The sequence below is a fragment of the Panthera onca genome, chromosome B3 (genome assembly GCF_046562875.1).
Source record: "Panthera onca isolate mPanOnc1 chromosome B3, mPanOnc1 haplotype 2, whole genome shotgun sequence".
Taxonomy (NCBI): domain Eukaryota; kingdom Metazoa; phylum Chordata; class Mammalia; order Carnivora; family Felidae; genus Panthera; species Panthera onca.
Genome location: NC_138344.1, coordinates 144,066,437 through 144,083,461, shown reverse-complemented (window position 1 = coordinate 144,083,461; position 17,025 = coordinate 144,066,437). Strand labels below are relative to the sequence as shown.

The window sequence follows — 17,025 nt, the reverse complement described above, 5'->3', positions numbered from 1 at the left end:
ACTTGGCCCTGCCCCCTCTTTAGGGAGGCACCGTTTTAATTCACCTTTATTTTAAAAATAAATAGTCTCTGCTTCACTTTCAGACTGGGGGTGGTGCTGGACCGTTAGGCCGGGAGGCAGTATTGAAAGGAACCTCCGCCACCCCCAAACACTCTCCCACAAATGCCTGAAATGCCTCTCTTCGTGCTGTTCCTTCTGGTAAGCAACCACGCACAGCTGAGGACGAACGTCGTGTGATTACGGGCTTCAAGGTTGGGGGCAGGGCTGAGAGCGCCTCCCTAGACTCCCAGCCTGGGGCTTAGTGTCTGGGTGATGCCTGCGTGAAGGTGCTGACCCCTCAGTTAATGCGGCCCCCCACCTGAGGCCCGCCCCCTCCGAGACCCGGAGCATTAGATGCAGGTGATCAGCAGGTCCACGGAGGTAGGCACTTGGATCTCCTCGAAGAGCACACGGCCGCCAGCAGCCCCAGAGCCCTCTGCCTTGGCCGCAGCCCTCAGCAGGCCCTGGGCACGCTGCAAGAGGCGCTGGTTCCGACGGCGGCCCAGTCTGCGCAGCGCCAGAATGGCCAGCACGTGGTCGCGCCTGCAAAGACACGCCCCTATCACTGCAGGCCCCGCCTCTCCGTGGCACTTCCAGCCTCGAGCGAGGCGAGCCCCTGGGCCCAAGTGCGGGTGCCCCCGGCATTCCCGGAAGCTGGCCCGAGAAAGGCTGCGAATGACGGAAGCAGGAGGGGCAGGGCCCTGGACAGCGTGGCTGGGCCTCGAAGGGGGCTGAGCTGGGTGGGGAGGGGAAGGGGCATGCCCATGGGGGAACACAGTCTAAGCAGAGGTTCAAAGATCAGTGGAGTGAGAGAAGAGATAAGGCCTCAAGGACAGCGGGTCCAGGCCCAGAGGTGTCAGAGGCCTCTTCCTGTGAGCACTGTGCGGGGAGCCACAGACAGGCAGCGAGGAGAGAGGCCCAGGCACAGCACTAGCAGTGCCGCCTCCAGGAATGGGGGGGGGGGGGGCAGACAGGGGCAGGCAGCCAAGAGTAGAGAAGCCCCAGGAACCGGGGGGAACCCCGCAGCACTGTGGGGGAAGTAGTCACTCCAGGCCAAAGGCGAGACAGTCCGAGCTGCGGAAAAGGGCTTTGTCCCAGGCTCTCTGCGACCTCCCCTTCCCGGAATCTCCAAGGCTATGGAGAGATTCGGGCTGGAATTTCCACGGGTTCGATGACTCACCATCCCCCCCACCTCCCCTCCAAACCCCGGAATCAAAGCCTCTTTCCTCTTGGCCAGGTCTCAGGAGTCCCGGGCTGCCAATAGGGCTTTCTCGTAGAGGGGGCGTCTCCCCTTCAGACTCCGGGACGGGTACTTGTCCCCATCCTCGGACGCATGAGGAGGGGCCCCGACCCCCTCACACTCTAGAGGCCTCGGGACCCCAAGGCACCGAACGCCAAATCCGAGAACAGCGGTAGAAGGAGGGGCCGCCCCGGCTCTCACGCCCCGCCCCCGCTCCGCGCCTGAAGGTCAAGGGCCACCCCGCACGCCCGGGACCTCACGCACCTGCGCACGAGCCCGCGCCCGATGCCGGCCCCGCTCCGTACGGAACGCGCTGCACCTCCCTCTGGTTCCTCCCCTGCCCCCCCTCCAGAGCCACAGGGACCCTTCTGAAGGCCCCGGTCCCCCGACCCCGGGGTCGGCGGCGCCCAATGAGGGAGCAGGTGGGGAACGGACCTGATGTCTGGGTAGCTCCCGATGAGTGTCTCCAGGTGCCGCCCGATGTCGTCCTTGTAAGTCTCGCCGAGAATGTCAGCGACGCATGGGATAGCCTGGCCCAGCCACGTGGCCTCTGAGCCCTGCGGGGACAGGGAGCCTCCTAGGGCACGGGCCGCCTCCCGCGGGAGCCCCCTTGCCGCCCCTGCCTGCAGCCCCAACACTAATGCGCCGTCCCCCGCTGTGACTGCACGGGCGGCGTTAGGGGACTCGGGTCTTGGCGCTGTGGACGGAGCCGCAGCACTTTCAGAGAGGTCTTCCGGTCTCTGCGCAGGTGGGTAAACCGAGACCCGGGCCCGGAAGTCCTGCCGGGAATCCTACAGCGCATCCGCGCCGGCGTAAGGAACAGGTGCCCAGGCTCCAAAGGCTGGGTCAGGGATGCTGGAGGGGCCTCCCGGAGCCCCCGCCCCTTGGCTGCTCACTTCGCCGAGGGCCGTATGCAAATATATGGAAATGATCCCACCTGGCCCCGCCCCCGCTGTGCCAGCGCTCCCAAACCCTCTCCCGGTTGCTGCAGAGTGGGGACAACCACCTCTGCCAAAGCCGCCCCAGGGGGCTCTTGCGGAGCCCCCCCTCCCGGAAATGAGAATAGGGGGTGCCAGGGGAGGCTCCTCACGCCAGAGGCCCTAGGAGGAGGCGAGCACTGGGGGCAGTCAGTCGATGCTCCTACCAAGCCCTGGAAGGTGTTGCCAATGGCCTGGGCGTCGAGGCCCATCTTCTGGGAGCCAGTCACGCGATCGACACCGCGGAACCGCTCACGAGGACTCAGCACCTGTGCCAGGTATTCACGGACCACGTATCGGTGTGCCTCCTGCAGAGTCTCCTGGGCCGTCGGGGGATCAGGGCCAGGGTCAGTCAGAGTCACAGGCCCCAGCCCAGGGCACGGCCCCACCAGAGCCCTGTCCCGAAATACCTGTGCCCGCAGTGGGGCCACGTGCTCCAGGTGATGGGCGAAGGCCACCACTTTGTCCATGAGGGGCTGCAGCACGTCGTGTGTCAGCCAGGCCTTGGTACACAGGACCCTGAAAAGCGGCTGGGGGCAGAGGGGGACAGGAGTCTTCTAACCCTCCTCAAACCGTCTCCTCCTCATCCCCTAGACCCTCTCCTCAGAGCCAGTGCGTGGCTCCTAACAGGGGTGTTTCAGGCCGATGGACAATCTGTCGCCAGGAAGAAACTTTGGGGGGACTGACCCCCTTCTAATGTCACCCGAGTAACATCTCTCTCAGCCATGAATGTCATTTAGCCTCTTGCAAGGATGACTCCTCCAAGCCCTGAGCTCCAGGGGACAGGGTTTGAGTTTGAGCCTCTAGGCAGGCCCTGCCTAGGGGAGCCTGGGGAGGCCTTGAGGGGTGGGGTGAGGGGTCTGGTTCCTTGAACACACCCTCTCTGAGAGTCTCAAGTAGGTAGGCGTTTCCTGACCTCCCTGCTCAACTAGGAATTTATCTGGGTCCCTTGCCCGCCCCCCAAAGCACCACCCCCGAAACTGCCCCTGAGGTGAGGGAGTGCTGGGACTTGGGGGCCCCAGGCTCCAGGGCACAGGACGCAGCCGCTGGGTGTGGAAAGTGGGGAGAGAAGGGCCTGTCCCACTCACTTGCACATCATACTGCAAGCCTTGGAGCAGCCGCTTCTGGAAGACACAGATGGCGGCCACTAGAGGTTTCTCCAGCTCCTCAAAGGTTCCTGGGAACCTGGCCAGAAGACTGGTCCTGGGGAGGGGCCAGGACAGGAGACGGAGTGGGCGAGGAGGAGCAGGCTGTGGAACAAGCTCCGGTAGACAGCCGCGGAGGCCAGGAGCCATTCACTTAGACTATAATGTGAAGGGCAGCCCCTGGGGCTATACAGTGTAGTAGCCCTGAAGGCACAGTCGGGTGAGAAGATGGCTCCAAAGCCCCAGGAGCTGATCCCGGAGGGAAGGGCAGCAGGGTGACGGTGGCGTCCCCACTGCATCGCAGAACGCCCCTGTGGTGTCTCTGGGTCAAACCTCCAACCGTCTTGGTGATGAGACAGGGCAGCCTGGCCATGACTGGCACAGAGGCCCTCCCCTGAGCCTCCTAACTGCCTCTCTGAAGGTGACAATGTCCCCCATTTCAAACCCACCCCGTCACACACTTTCAAGGAGACCGAGGGCCAGGCTATGCCCAGTCCTCAGAACAGGGACACAGAAAGGCAAGGCTAAAAAGTTCCATCAGGGGCTGGGTCAGAGGCTGCCTACCAAGGGGCAGAGAATGTTTCCTGGGGCTGAAGGGGACGGACCAGCCTGGCATCGATTAGGGTTGAGAGAGTGTTAGACAAGTGGTCCTCATCATGGTCGTGCTTGGATTCAGACAAGCGTGGTTCAGGTCCCAGGTCCAGCACCCAGGTCCATACTGGACGGTGCATGATGGTGGGCCGGTGGCACTCCTTTTCTGAGCCTCCACTTGTCCCAGTACATGGGGACACTGCCCTCGGGACGAAATACATCAGGCGGGTAAAGCTCCAGCTCAGTGCCTGGATCTCAAGCGCTCACAAAAAGTGAATACGAAATGATTCCCTCTAGGGCGTGGAGCCCCACATCTCCATCTGACAGATGACAAAAGGAGGCACAGAAGGGGGAAGTGACTTATCTCTAGGCACACAGGGAGCAGGTGGCAGAGCTGGGATCAGAACCCAGACTGCGCAGCTCAAAGTCCATGGCCGTACCTGCTGCAGCATAATGTGGGGTACACCGGAGGCCCAGGAGGGGGGCAGCCACTGCCTGCAGAAAGGGGAGGCATCTGCCTTCTGGGGGCAGAGGGACCCAGGGTAGTGGGGAAGAGGAGTGTCTTTAAAAAGGAAGCCGGCCAACTTGGGTGAAGGGAGGAAAGAAAGGAGCCCAGGATGGCGTGCGACGCGGGGGGGGGGGGTGGGGGGGGCGGGGGGGCGGGGGTGGGGGGGTGGGGGGGGTGGGACACACTGGGCAGACAACAGGCGATAACTGGGGTGGCTGGAATTTGTTAGCCTCTGCTCAGCGTTGAAACTCCCTGCATCCCTTCCAGGGCCTCACCCCTGCGGGGAGGAGGGAGGACCTTCCAGCGGGGGCGGGAGCTGCGAGGCGGGTGCCCTCCTGGGAGGCTTTCCGGGAAGTCCCTCCATTGAACATGGTCCAGACTGCTCAATGCGCGCTGGCCGCCACGGGAGCCTACGGCTTCCCGGTTCCCCGAGCTCGCGCGCCCCCTGCTGGCCGCGCCAGGCACCTCCCTGCGGAGGAGCAGGGTCGAGACCCACCTGAGCTCCTCGCAGGCGTTGATGCTGGCGCCCAGATGAGCTTCGCTCACCGCCTCCGACTGTAGAAAAGCCTTTTCAAACCTGGGGGCGAAGTACGCAAAAGCCTTAGGGACCCTTACCCGTGGCGCGATGACCTGGGGTCTGCCCTCCCCCTCAGGTCCCTACCCAGACCCGGGGCCTTATAAGAAGGCTCCTCTCTCTCATCTGTCCCTGGATCTCGGACTCTGAGCAAACAGGATGGCCCTTCCCCAGGGACGACCACCATCCTTACCCTGGTCCCTCCACCCACCCCACCCTGGGCCAAGGATATGCCTGCACCTGGGCAGAAAGAGGCCGAGTGCCCGCGCGCAGATACGCAGGGTGGTGGCCTCCAGTTCTGCAGAGATGGCACCGGCCGCCTTCACATGCTCAGCCACGAGCTGTAAGAGATGCCACGTGCTGAACCCACGTCGAAGCCCAGATCCCACCTGATGCCCCCTGTCCCTCACCTGTGGCCCAATGACGTCTCCAACCTGCCCTGCTCCGGTGGTCTCGGCTTTAGCTTCCAGCAGCCTCCCGGCACCCCCACATCTGCGGGCCACTTGCTAAGCTGGGCGCTGTGCCCTGGCACTCCCAGCCTGGCTGGCGACCCAGGGTCCCTGATTCCACCCAGGTGGGGCCTCAGGTTCTCGCCCACTGGGGAAGGGAGGTTGGGACTGGATCGTATAGCTCTGGGTGTCCCCACCTGGAAGGGGACAGACACCACCTGAGGCCCAAACATACGTCCCCCCTCCCAAGACTCACCATGTGGATGTCGATGGACAGAGGCGTGTGGTAGAGGCCCTGGAGCACATCGGGGGCCTCAGCGGCCACCCAGCGGCTCTGTTCCAGCTGCAGGATGCTGTCGAAGCAGCTTGTGATCTTGGTCTGTGCGAGGTAGGGACAGGGGCACAGTGAGCCCCTCCCAAGAGGGAGGCGTGGGTCCCCCTACCTTCGGAGCCCTGTCCTGGGCCCTGGGAGAAACTGACCCACCCTGCTGGGGCCCAGGCCCGTGCTGAAGGCCACAGGGTGAGGAGTGGCTCTCCCCTGAGCAAGGCCACACACCCAGGGTGATTCTGGGCTCCACACTTCCCCACAGGGAGGCAGCCACATTCAGCCTGGATGGCGCCCCTCAGGCCCTGCCCCTCGAAGGCCTCACCTCTAGGAAGCTGGTGTAGTCGCTCTCCAGGCGCGCCCACACACTGGGTGCCAGGAGTGGGGGCAGCGGCTCCGTGGACAGAGTCAGGTCCGGGGCACCGAGGAAGTCAGGACTGGAAGGCAGGGTAGGGGCTGAGGGTCTGGGCCCGGCTCTGATGCACTAGTGGCTGCCCCAATTTCCCCCTGGCCAAAACCTAGGCACCCAAGCACCACACAGCTCAGGGACCTGCCACTATCCAAGCCGCACCAGGGAGGCCCAGGTAGCTGTCCGAGGCCACACAGCAAATTAATGAGCCCCGGAGCTTAGGCACCCTCCTCCCACCCGCTCTCTGGCCTTCGGAGCTGAGGAGGGCTCAGCATCGAAGGAAACCCACCCCGTCACTCAGCGCCGGGCTGGAGCTGGGAGCTGTCGGCGCGCCGGGCCCCGTACCCAGGTGCCCATCCAAGGGGAAGAGTGCGGGTGAAGTCCAACCCGCGCCAGGCATCTCTGAGCCACGGTTGTGTCCTGCCTGGGTGAGGGGCCCTTTTCTAAACGCTCAACGGCATCCTGGGGACTAGCAGAGGCCTCCATCTGGGCTCCCTGTCAGGGAAGCAACCTCCCCTCAGACGCTGTCCCGCTCGCGGGACCGGGTGCCCGGGTAGCACCGTAGGAAAACCCCGGCGGCAGAGTACCGCGGCCCAGACGAGGGGAAAGAAAAGAACGTCAAAGTCCCCGGGATCTCTGCCGCCCACCCACCAGCCCTCTCCCGGGAAGAAAGAGAGAAAAGGTGCCCAGGGCTCCTCGGGGCGGGCGCCCAAAGGCCTCCGGGTGGGCAGGGCCAGGTGGGCGATACCGGCCTCCCCTCGCCCGGCTCGGCGCTCTGGCTGGGGCCTCACCTGCCGTAGACATTGGCGGTCCAGTCCAGCAGGACGTAGAGCTGCTCGCAGCCCCGGGCGTCGCGCGCGAGCTCCTGGAGGCGCTGGGCCACCGCGCCGTGGAAGGCGCGCAGGTAGGCCTCCCACGCCGGGAGGCCGGCGGCCGAGTAGGCGGGCTGCACCTGCAGCCGCACCTTGCGCAGGTCGCGGCGAACCGAGCCGCCGAGCTCGGCCAGAAGCCGGGCCAGGCCCGACGCGCCCTCGGCCGCCCCCGCGGCGTCCCCAGCGCCCGCCTGCCGCACGCGCTCCTGCGCGCTCCGCGTCACCGCGTCCTCCCAGTGCCGCCGCCAGCGGCGCGGCGTGAGCAGGAAGTCGCCGTCGGCGGGGGGCACCGGGTGGGCCTCCTCCTCGGCGCGCACCACGCGGGCCAGCTCGGCGAGCGTGGCCGCGTCCACGCCGCCCGGGCCCAGCGTCTCGCGCACGATGGCGCGGATCTCCGCCGCCAGCCCGTCGTAGAGCAGGCACACGTCCATGGCGCGCCGCGCGAGGCCGGTGGGGTCCTGCTCGAAGGTGCCCGAGGCTTTCTGCGCCAGGAGCCGCGTCTCCAGCTGCCGCAGCTGCTCGAAGGCCGCCAGCAGCTGCCGCTCCGTGATGAGGTCCGCCACAGATTTGCCTTTGGCAAGGACAGGCAGGGAGAGGGCGGTGGGGGGTGCCGCGCCGGAACCTCGGCCCCCAACCAAGGCCTGTGGGCCCCGTTCTCGCCCACCGGGAGCTGGGCCGCCTGGCCCCAGCGCTCCCCTAAGGTCTGCTCCAGGAGCAACGGCCCCCACCTGCGGGGAATCGTCCCTCGGAATCACTCTGGAAGAGGGGTAAACCTGGCTGAAAGCAGCAGCTGGGATCAGGCCCTGCCCTCCCCGCTTTCGGTCCCTACCTCCTCCCCTGCTCCCAGCTCTGCTGAGCTGGGCCTGGTGGCCTCATGTTGCTGTCTTGACTGCAGGTCTGTTGGGGTCAGAGCTCAGCCTGGGCGCGTCCTGTCCCTGTGCCCAGCTCCCACGCTCCTTGCTGTTCCCTGCTCTGGGCCAGCCCCCAGCCCCTAGCAGCCCTCTACTTCCACCTGCAGCCCCCCCTTTGGAGCCCAGCGCCAATGCATCCTGCGCCCGCAGCCCTCCTGAGCTCCCCTCCAGGCCCATTGCTGCCACGCACCCCCCGCGGCCTTGTGCTCTGAGAGGACCAGCGCCTTATCCATCACTCTAGTTTGGCCAGGGGCCAGGCTGTGGAAGTCTGTGGAGAGGTGAGGGTTCTGGAGTCCTACAGATGTGGGTTCAACTCCCATTTATCCACTTCCTGGCTGTGGGATGTGAGGCAGATCACTAACCTCTCTGAGCCTGACTTAGCTCACTCTGGCCTCTCTGAGCTGCCCAGTGGATGCTCCCCTGCTTGAAAGGCTGGGAGAATGTAAAATGCAGTTGTGCATGGGGGTGTTTGGGGGAGCTGTCGGGAAGCCTGGGCTGTGCTGCTCCCTCTTTGGCCTCAGTTTCCTCCCATGCTTGGTATCCTTTGTGAAGCTCTCACCTTCCTCCTGTCCTGGTTCCTCAGGCCCCACCCCAGTGGTTGACGGCCGGCTGCCACCATCCGTGACGCCTGAGGGCCCCTCTGGGCCGCGGGCCCCCCCTGGTGCAGCAGCCGGGCCATCATCCCGGGGGCGCCGTAAGGATCGCAGGAAGTGGGAGCTGCGTCGGAGCAGGCCAACGTCCTCCCCGGGGACCTGGCCCAAGGCCCGCCGGCCTGCCCTGGAGAAGGCCCGCCGAAGGGTGCCCAGGCCGGGCCGAGTGTCCTCACGGTGGGTGCTGGGCATGTCCCCACTGCTTGCCTGCTGAGTGTCCTGCTCTGGGGTCTGCAGCTTATCAGACTCCTCAGGGCTGTGCGGTTCTGGCCAGGAGGTCACTGTCGGTGATAACGACATGTTGGCAGCAGGAAAGCTGGGGATGAAAAGGAGTCTCAGGAGGCCTGGGGTGGGGTGGGGGGGCAGCCCTGGGGAATGGGCACAGAAACCTCGTGAGAGCCCTGTGAGACCTGGAGGGGCCCAGTGGCTTGGCTTGGTCAGAGAAGCTTCTCCCAGAGATGACCCCCAAGCTGTCACCGGGCAGCTCTCACGGCCGGAGCTCTCTCCGTGCCACACCGCAGCTGGCACTGAGATGTAGACAGACAGGTACTTCCTTCGGGAAAACTTCCCTGATACCATCTTCCGAAGGGTACCCCCAGGTGCCCACCCTCTTTGGCTCTGCCAGGCCATCATCAGAGTTGGAGAGGGGGGTTAAACAGACAGATTCTGGGGGCACAGCCGAGACGGCAGCCCACGGTCCCCAGGGCTGGGCCCAGCAACCACATCCAGGATTTCCTGGACTTTAGGTCCTGAGGCCTAAGCCTAACTGCCCAATCTCCCCACCACCTAGCATTCACTGCCCACCCCCCCCTCCCCCCCCCCCGCCAAGCCCTCAGCTCACCCCCATTCAGCCCATCAGGTCCAACTATTTCTGCTCAGAGGGAGGCTCAGGGATCCCTCCCTGGAAGAGGCTCCTTCTGTTTAGACCTGGAGGGAGGCAGGGTCAGGCTTGAGGTCTGTGGCCACCCGTGGCTGCCCCCAGGGGCTTATCTGCTTATCCCAGCCTTGCAGCCCTGTGGGCGGGGGTGGTGGGAGGGGCCCCGGGTCTATATTTAACCAGGGGCTGGGGCTCCCCGAGGCTGTTCCTCACCGGTGCATCTCCCCACCACCCACCCCTCCTGCGCTCCGGCCACTCCCCTGTAAGGGGTGGGTGGGGGTCCCTAGGGCATGGAGGTGCAAAGCAGGGGCTGCCTAGGTCCCACCCTGGGCTCCAGGCCCTCCCCAGGCTGCACCCACTCTCCTTTTTTTTTTTTTTTTTTTTAATTTTTTTTTTTTCAACGTTTATTTATTTTTGGGACAGAGAGAGACAGAGCATGAACGGGGGAGGGACAGAGAGAGAGGGAGACACAGAATCGGAAACAGGCTCCAGGCTCCGAGCCATCAGCCCAGAGCCTGACGCGGGGCTCGAACTCACGGACCGTGAGATCGTGACCTGGCTGAAGTCGGACGCTCAACCGACTGCGCCACCCAGGCGCCCCAACCCACTCTCCTTTTAAGCACAGCCCAGTGGTGTTTGATTTTCTGGCTTTAGGTTAAGCTGGGGTGGGAGAGAGGAGAGAGATTTCATAGCCTGCTGGGACCTCCCACACACCCCATCGTGAGGGTGTTGTGTGGGGGTGGGGGGGGGCTGTGTTAGATCAGCAAGATCTTACTTAAGCCTTGGAGAGAGCAACCAAAAGGAGGGCTGGACCTACTGAAGTCACTGACCAACCAGAGGCCAGAACCCCGAGACCTCTCCAGGCTGCCCCCATCCCTGGGACAAAGGTCAGGCTGGAGCCGGCACCTGACCCTTAGGTGACATCGGGTGGAATCCCTCTCCCCAGGCCCCCATTTTGCCTGCCTATTGGGATAGGCAGGGCCCGGACCCTCATCCACCCCTCTATGCCCTCCAGCGATGTCTGTCCAGGGGTCAGACATTTGAGGGGTCGGCTGAGGCCTACCTTCCTCTTCCCAGATGCCATGTGACAGCTGGACAGAGGCCTCACCGAGAGAGGGGCAGGCCCAGATGATTGATGAGGCCTTATCTGCCCTGCCCAGGCCACAGGTCTTTGTCGTCTCCTGGTGCCAGGACTCACTTTGTCCTCTCCTGGCACCTCTCCTGCCCTGACTCAGACTGACCCATGCACACACAGAACATTGTCACAAGAGCTCTTTGCACCCTGCCCCTCCCCGACTCCCCTCTTCCTGGTGCCCCTCAGCATCCAGCAGGCTCTGAGTGATGATGAGAATCATCTGGGCCTGTGCTGTGCCCAGATGCAGTTCAAGCTCTATCACCAGGGGGACGTGGGGACAGGACAAGTGGGCCCTACCTTGGTTGAGTAGAGCTCACACTTAGTAAGCACCTACTGTGTGCCCAGCCCACGGCCTGGCATACATCAGATGCCCGTAACAACAAAGTTGTAGGGTGTCATTCCATTTCATAGATGAGAAAACAGGCTCAGAAAGGGGCAGGGCCTTGCCTCTAGTCACACAGCCCCCCACGGGGAGCCTCAGCCAGCCCAGGCCTGTGTGGAAAGGGGAGCAGAGGCTGGGCTCCCACATCTTCCAGCCCCGGGAAGCCAGGTGCTGCCCCAGGAACCATTTCTCCCGGCCGAGGGCCCACCGTGGGGGCAGCTCTCAGATGCCAGGACTGGGGTCTAGAGGCAGATTCTGGGGAAAGGAGGAGCAGCTGGCAGTTGGGTCTTATTGAGGCCACACAAGCAGACGGGTCCCCCCCCAGCCTGCTCAACCACCCTCGTCCAGAACTAGACCTGTACCGAAGGCCCACCGAGGCCCCCGGACGGTCTCACTGCCCCCTTGACCCTGCTCCCACAGTTTCCCAAGCCATTTCCCAGACTTTCACTTTCAGAAAGGCTCTTACTGACTTTCCCACAGCACAAGCCAACCAGGTCACCCCCTTGCTTTAAATCCTTCCATGGCTCCCCATAGCCCCGCACTGGAAGCTTCCAGTCTGGGACAGAACTTTCTCCAGCCTCGCCTCCTTGACCTGCGCTCACCCAGCCTCCTGGGCACCTTCCTGTCCCCAGAATGTCCAGCTTTCCAGCTTTCTCGCAGGCTGCTTCTGCTCCCAGCCTCCCTGTCTCTGCTCCCCCAAAACTGACCTGGATTTCGGGGCCCAGGGGCATGGGTGCCCCCACCTCCAAGGTGTCCTTGGGCCAGGCTGCACCACTGTCCCTGTGGGGATGGGGACACTTCCTTACTGGCCTGGGAGCCTCTGCCCATCTGTTCCTCCCCATCAGCCCAGAGCCAGCCTGAAGGAGGAGTGACCCTCAGGATCAGGGTCGCCCCTCGCCACACGGGTACCTGCGGGACTGGATGTCCTGCTGACTCTACCTCGGCCCCTGCCCCGTACCTGCCTCCCCATTCCCGTGAGGACTCTCTCTGGCTCTTTCTCTGGCCCTCTGGCCCCATCGCCCTGAATGTTCAGAGGCACTGGCAGCTGCACCTGGGGCTCAGGCCTGGTATCTGTTCAGTCATTCTATTCGACATTTGCCAGGAAGGATTAGTCAAGGCAATAAGGCAAGAGAATAAATGAGGTTTGAATATTGGGAAGGACCTGGGAAATTTGTCATTATTCATAGGCGATATGAGACCTGCTTACAAGGGCTTTCCTGTGTGTTACGAAAGCCTACTAGAAAAAGGCACTAAAAAGTTTCCTCTTCTCAGTAGTGACAAAGCATAGCCCTCCTGGGGTGCCATTGCCCTCAGGAAAAGCAGACTCCTCCTTAGCTGGGCACTCGAGGCCCTTCCTAACCCACCCCTCAGCTCCTTCCCCCCTTGCTCACCACTCGCCCAACCGCCTCGCCTCTCCTCCATACCTTTGTACAGGCTGTTCCTTCTGCCAGCAGTGACCTCACCCCCACCTTCTCGAGCCGCCTTCGAGCCTCAGTACCAAGCAGCCTTTCCTGACCATGGTCAGCTCCTCTCTCTCCGGGCTTGGCCCCAGCACTGGGTGTACCTTCTCCCCTGACTGAGGGACAGTTGCACGGTCTGGGGCATCTGCCGCTTGACCAGGAACCCACCAGGCCAGGGCCGGTACCCAGGGAAAAAAGATAAGCAATCTAATGTGAGAGTGTAGCCTGGGGGTATGTTGCCGCACTGGGGTGCGTATGGGCTTTGTGCGTTGACCTGAGTGTGTTTCCCTGTATGTGTGCAAGCCGCTCTCTCCATGAGTCCGCGTCTGTGTGTCTGTGCCCACATGCGTGTCTCGATGTCCGCATCTGTCTGCTTTCTGTATGTTTGTGTACGAACGCTGTGATTGGAGCTGGCAGTCCGGCCTGGGCTCCGAGCTGAGGCCCTTGGCCCGGAAAGCCACTGGCAGAACCGGAATTACCCTGGGCCCTTTGAATTCCCGCCCACTGTCCACAGCACCCCAGTGCCCACCTGCACCCGAACATACCTGCTGAGCGAGTAGATCGGGCCCCAGGCAGGTCGGGGCCGCCAGGGGAAGCCGGGCCCTCGGAGCTGGGCCTCCGTGGTGGGGCCTCTGGGTCGGCCAGAGCGAATGACCAGCAGCTGGGACTTCCCAGCCTGTTCCACGCTGCCCTGGGCCCACCAGCCCCACCCCCGGCCCCACCCTCCACCCTGACCCCAGACTTTCACTTTCAGAAAGGCTCTTACTCTCCCCCCATTCCAGAGACTGTCATTGCCACCTTTGATCCCTGGCAACTCGTGGCTCTGGCTCGGGCTGAGTCCTGAGAGTCCGGGAGGGGAGGGGCAGCGCTCCACAGCTCCAGGCATCAGGGGAGGGGGCAGGTAGGTGGGGGGAATGGACCAGCCGTCCCCTGCTGTGCTCACACGAAGCCAGAGGTGCACGGACAGGGCGTGCAGGGTGGGCGTGGGGGGACGGGGACATCCAGCCCCCAGCACCAAAGCCCCAAAGAACCCCTCCCTCCAGGACAGAGATGCTGGCACCAGGCCCCTGTGCCAGGCTCATCCTGAGAGCCAGGCATGCAGAAACGTGGGCTGTGGGGCACAGGGAGGGGGAGAGGATGTCACAGTGACAGCAAAGGGAATGTCCTAAGCCACAGCCATTCTGAAAGGCTTCAGGAGCCGGAGGGGATGGGGGCTGAAGGAAGGAAGGTGAGGAGGGATGGCGGGCACTCTGGGCAAAGGTGTAGAGGGGCCCTGAGCCTACTGAATGGAGAACCCGGGCCCTCCTCCTCCACAGTGGCTCAGGTCGGAGACGTCTTGTGGAGAGGGTCGCCGAGACTTCCCAGAAGAGGCAGGCTGCACATCTTCTTGGGGGAATCCCACTGCTAGCATCCTAGGAAGAAACTTGGGGAAAATCCAGGGAGGACAGATCCAGGCCTGTCCCAGCTGGGCTGAAGCCACCGCGGCATGGGGCCGAGCAGGGCAGGCGCTCCGAGCGGGGTGCTGAGGACGCAGGGACAAGCTTGTGTGTTGTTGTCCGGGCACTGCCACAGCACAGTGTGGCTGGCCGGGGCTTAAACAACACAGTGATTTCCTCAAGGATCCGGAGGCTGGAAACCCAAGACCCAGAGGTCAGCAGGGCTGGGGCAGAGACAGAGAGAGGGAGACACAGAATCCCAAGCAGGCTCCGGGCTCCACCCAGCTGTCAGCACAGAGTCCGATGTGGGACTCGAACTCATGAGTCCCAAGATCATGACCTGAGCCACAGTACAACGCTTAACTGACCGAGCCACCCAGGCGCCCCCTTAATCACCTCTTTAAAGACCATATCTCCAATTATAGCCACCTTCTGAGGTACTGGGGGCTACGACTTCAACATAAGAACTTTTTGAGGACAAAATCCAGCCTATAACCGATTGGAAGGCACTTGAGAGACGGCAGCACCCCATAGCCCTCTGTAGACAGGCCAAGTTGGACCCAGAGATGGCAGCACCTCCTCCAAGAAGCCCCCTGGCTTACCACTTGAGTCATTAGCCCCCTGATCCCTGGGTGCCCCCTGTGAAATAGGGTTGGTCATAAGCGTCCCAGCTCATGCCCCGGTGGCTGGGTGGGCCTTTCCTCCTGGCTCAGGCTGGTCCTGTCCCATGTCAGGATGAGAGTCAGAATGAGAGATTGGGGGGGGCCGGGAGCGGCACAATTCAGGAGTCAGAGGGGACACCCCAAGATGACTGCCCGGGGTTCTTCAGTGGGATTCCTGGAGCCCCTGTGGAGTAAATATTCTCCACCTCATTGCACTTGAACACAGGCTCAGAGAGGCCTAGGACCCTGCTCGTGGCCATGCAGCTGGCAAGACAGAGGCCAGGCCCTGGTGGACAGACACCGGGGGCTCCTCTGTCTGACTTTCCTGGTCTCCAGTTCACAGGGCACGTCAGGGTCCTGGAACCTTCAATTATGGGTCACCTCCTTTTAAGAGTTAGGTCCCTGAAAAGCTGGTGGTGCCCAGGGCCTGGGGAGTCGCTCCCGGACCTCCCCCAACTCCCAGATCCACTCCACACTCTAGCCTGTGCCCACTTTTCAGCATAAGACTGTGATGTTTCTTTTATCCCATTTCCACGTTGTTTTCCCCCAAATTTCTCAGTAAAATCCCTTTGGAAAAGTCCCAGCCTTGTCTCAGAGGGGCCAGGGCACAGGGCTGGGCAGGCTGGGTCAGGAGAAGGCAGAGCGGAGGGGGCAGTTGGGAAGGGGAGGCACAGCTGGGGACCCCAAGTAGAGTACAAGTTCAGCTCCCCTGCACTGGGCCGCACAACCTTGGGATAGGCACTTCTGACTCTGAGCCTCAGTTTACTCCTCCATAAAACGGAGGTGTTGTTGGCATTAAATGGGTCCACTTCTGCAGAGGACCTGGCTCTCAGGTGGGGAAGGGCAGGGAGAAGGACTCTCAACGCCAGATGCCTGCCTGTCCTAGGGGTTCCGGGGACGCCCGGCTGCCACACCCCAAATGTAGATGCCAGAGGCGGTGAACTTCACCCACACTGCGGCCGGCTGGGACCAAGGCACAGACCAATGGGAGAGCAGGAAGCCTGAGCTCCACCCACTGCCCCTAACTGGCTTTGGGCCTGGACAGGGGACGGTGCCTCTATCTCGAGGTGAATATTACAAAGTTTAGGTGGCCCATCTCCGAAAGGCACTAGGCGGTGACCCCAGCCCATGCCAGAGGGAGCCACAGGATGATTCCCAAAACCCCTTCCCCAGGTCGCCCACACCTGAGTGCTGGTGGCAGGGGCTCAGGGAATATGTGTGGGGCATCCACTTCTGGCACCGCCCCCTACCATTACCGAGGGCACCAGCTCCGACCGAAAGGGAGCAGGCTGGGGCCCGACTCCAGGGAACTGGGTCCTGCAGGGTGGGGGCCCACACTCTTTGGGGCGAGCAGATATTCCCCCAGCTCACTGGGCACGACAGGGTCCTGGGACCTCCAATTATTGGTCACCTCCACTCAAGACCTGCCCTGTTAGCTGGTGGGCTCCACGGTGGCATTGTGGGTACCACTCAGGCCTGGGTCTCGGGTGGATCTGGATTCTGTCCCAGCTCAGCTATTTGTCAGCTGTGAGCCCTTGGGAGAGTCGTGTTTAAGTGGGGGGAACACTGTGCCTGGGAGGGGCCAGGATGAAATCTAAATGACACCGGTGCCCACCCCACATTCCGCACCAGGAACACGGAAATCACCAGTTGGCTCGAGTCCCTGGCCCCATGTCGTATGCGTCAGCAAGTCCTGGCGGGGCTTCCTGGGAAACGTCTGCCCCCTTCCCATCCCCTTGGGGAACCACAAAAGCACTGGAGGAGGACAGGAAGGACTTGGAAGGACAGTCCACCGCCTTGCCTAAGCTAGAGACCAGGGAAGACGTGGAGACATCTGGGACCGTGGACGTGGCCCATGGGGCCACAGGGTTAAAATTAAAGCAGGCTGCCAGGCAAATTTCCACACCTCTGCCTCCCACCTCTCCTGCGTTTGGGGGGCGGGTTATTTTTAGAGGGAAGGCGCGCTGGAGAAAGTGCCTTATTCATCCTTGAGGTTAGCAAGGCCTCCAGAAAGAACAGAGGGGACTGTGTCTCCCTCCTGCCCCTCCAGGCTCACCCGGGTCTTGTCCGACCCTGCCTGGTCCTGAGGACTTTGTTAAGCTAACATTTATCCAGGGCTGCCTCCTGCCAGGCCCCGGGCTTCCTCGGCCCTGGGGCAGGCTAGCCAAGGGCAAGGGACCAGAATGGGAGGAGGGGAGGGCAGGAGGCAACCTGGGCCCAGGCACTGGTCGGGTTTCTGTCCCCCCCCCAACCATGCCAACCCCCACCAGCCCGTAGGGCTCCCCTTGTGCAGTGGGACAGAGCCAAGAAACAGTGTTGCTGGACCCCATGGAGGAACGGGACCCTCACGTGGGCAGGAACAGGTGCCTCCCCCACCCAGTCT

At 62.8% G+C, this 17,025-nt stretch overlaps 1 protein-coding gene across 12 annotated transcripts; it reads right to left on the bottom strand.

The window, feature by feature from the left end:
- On the bottom strand, nucleotides 1-13,240 carry EXOC3L4 (exocyst complex component 3 like 4). Of its 12 annotated transcripts, none has more exons than XM_060620837.3 (15): nucleotides 13,090-13,240; nucleotides 12,509-12,660; nucleotides 11,792-11,864; nucleotides 9,532-9,617; nucleotides 8,600-9,058; nucleotides 7,049-7,700; nucleotides 6,174-6,285; nucleotides 5,780-5,902; nucleotides 5,315-5,415; nucleotides 4,997-5,077; nucleotides 3,345-3,459; nucleotides 2,667-2,786; nucleotides 2,424-2,576; nucleotides 1,715-1,836; nucleotides 1-582 (listed from the first exon to the last, which is right to left on the bottom strand). In XM_060620837.3, the coding sequence occupies exons 5-15, from the start codon at nucleotides 8,988-8,990 to the stop codon at nucleotides 390-392; spliced, it is 2,163 nt and encodes a 720-aa protein (XP_060476820.2). In that variant the 5' UTR covers nucleotides 8,991-9,058; nucleotides 9,532-9,617; nucleotides 11,792-11,864; nucleotides 12,509-12,660; nucleotides 13,090-13,240; the 3' UTR covers nucleotides 1-389. The 12 variants fall into 12 exon arrangements, with proteins under 12 accessions (XP_060476820.2, XP_060476818.2, XP_060476831.2 ...); XM_060620835.3 differs by having other exon boundaries at nucleotides 8,600-9,006; XM_060620848.3 differs by lacking the exon at nucleotides 2,424-2,576 and having other exon boundaries at nucleotides 8,600-9,006.
- Nucleotides 13,241-17,025: the final 3,785 nt, after the last annotated feature.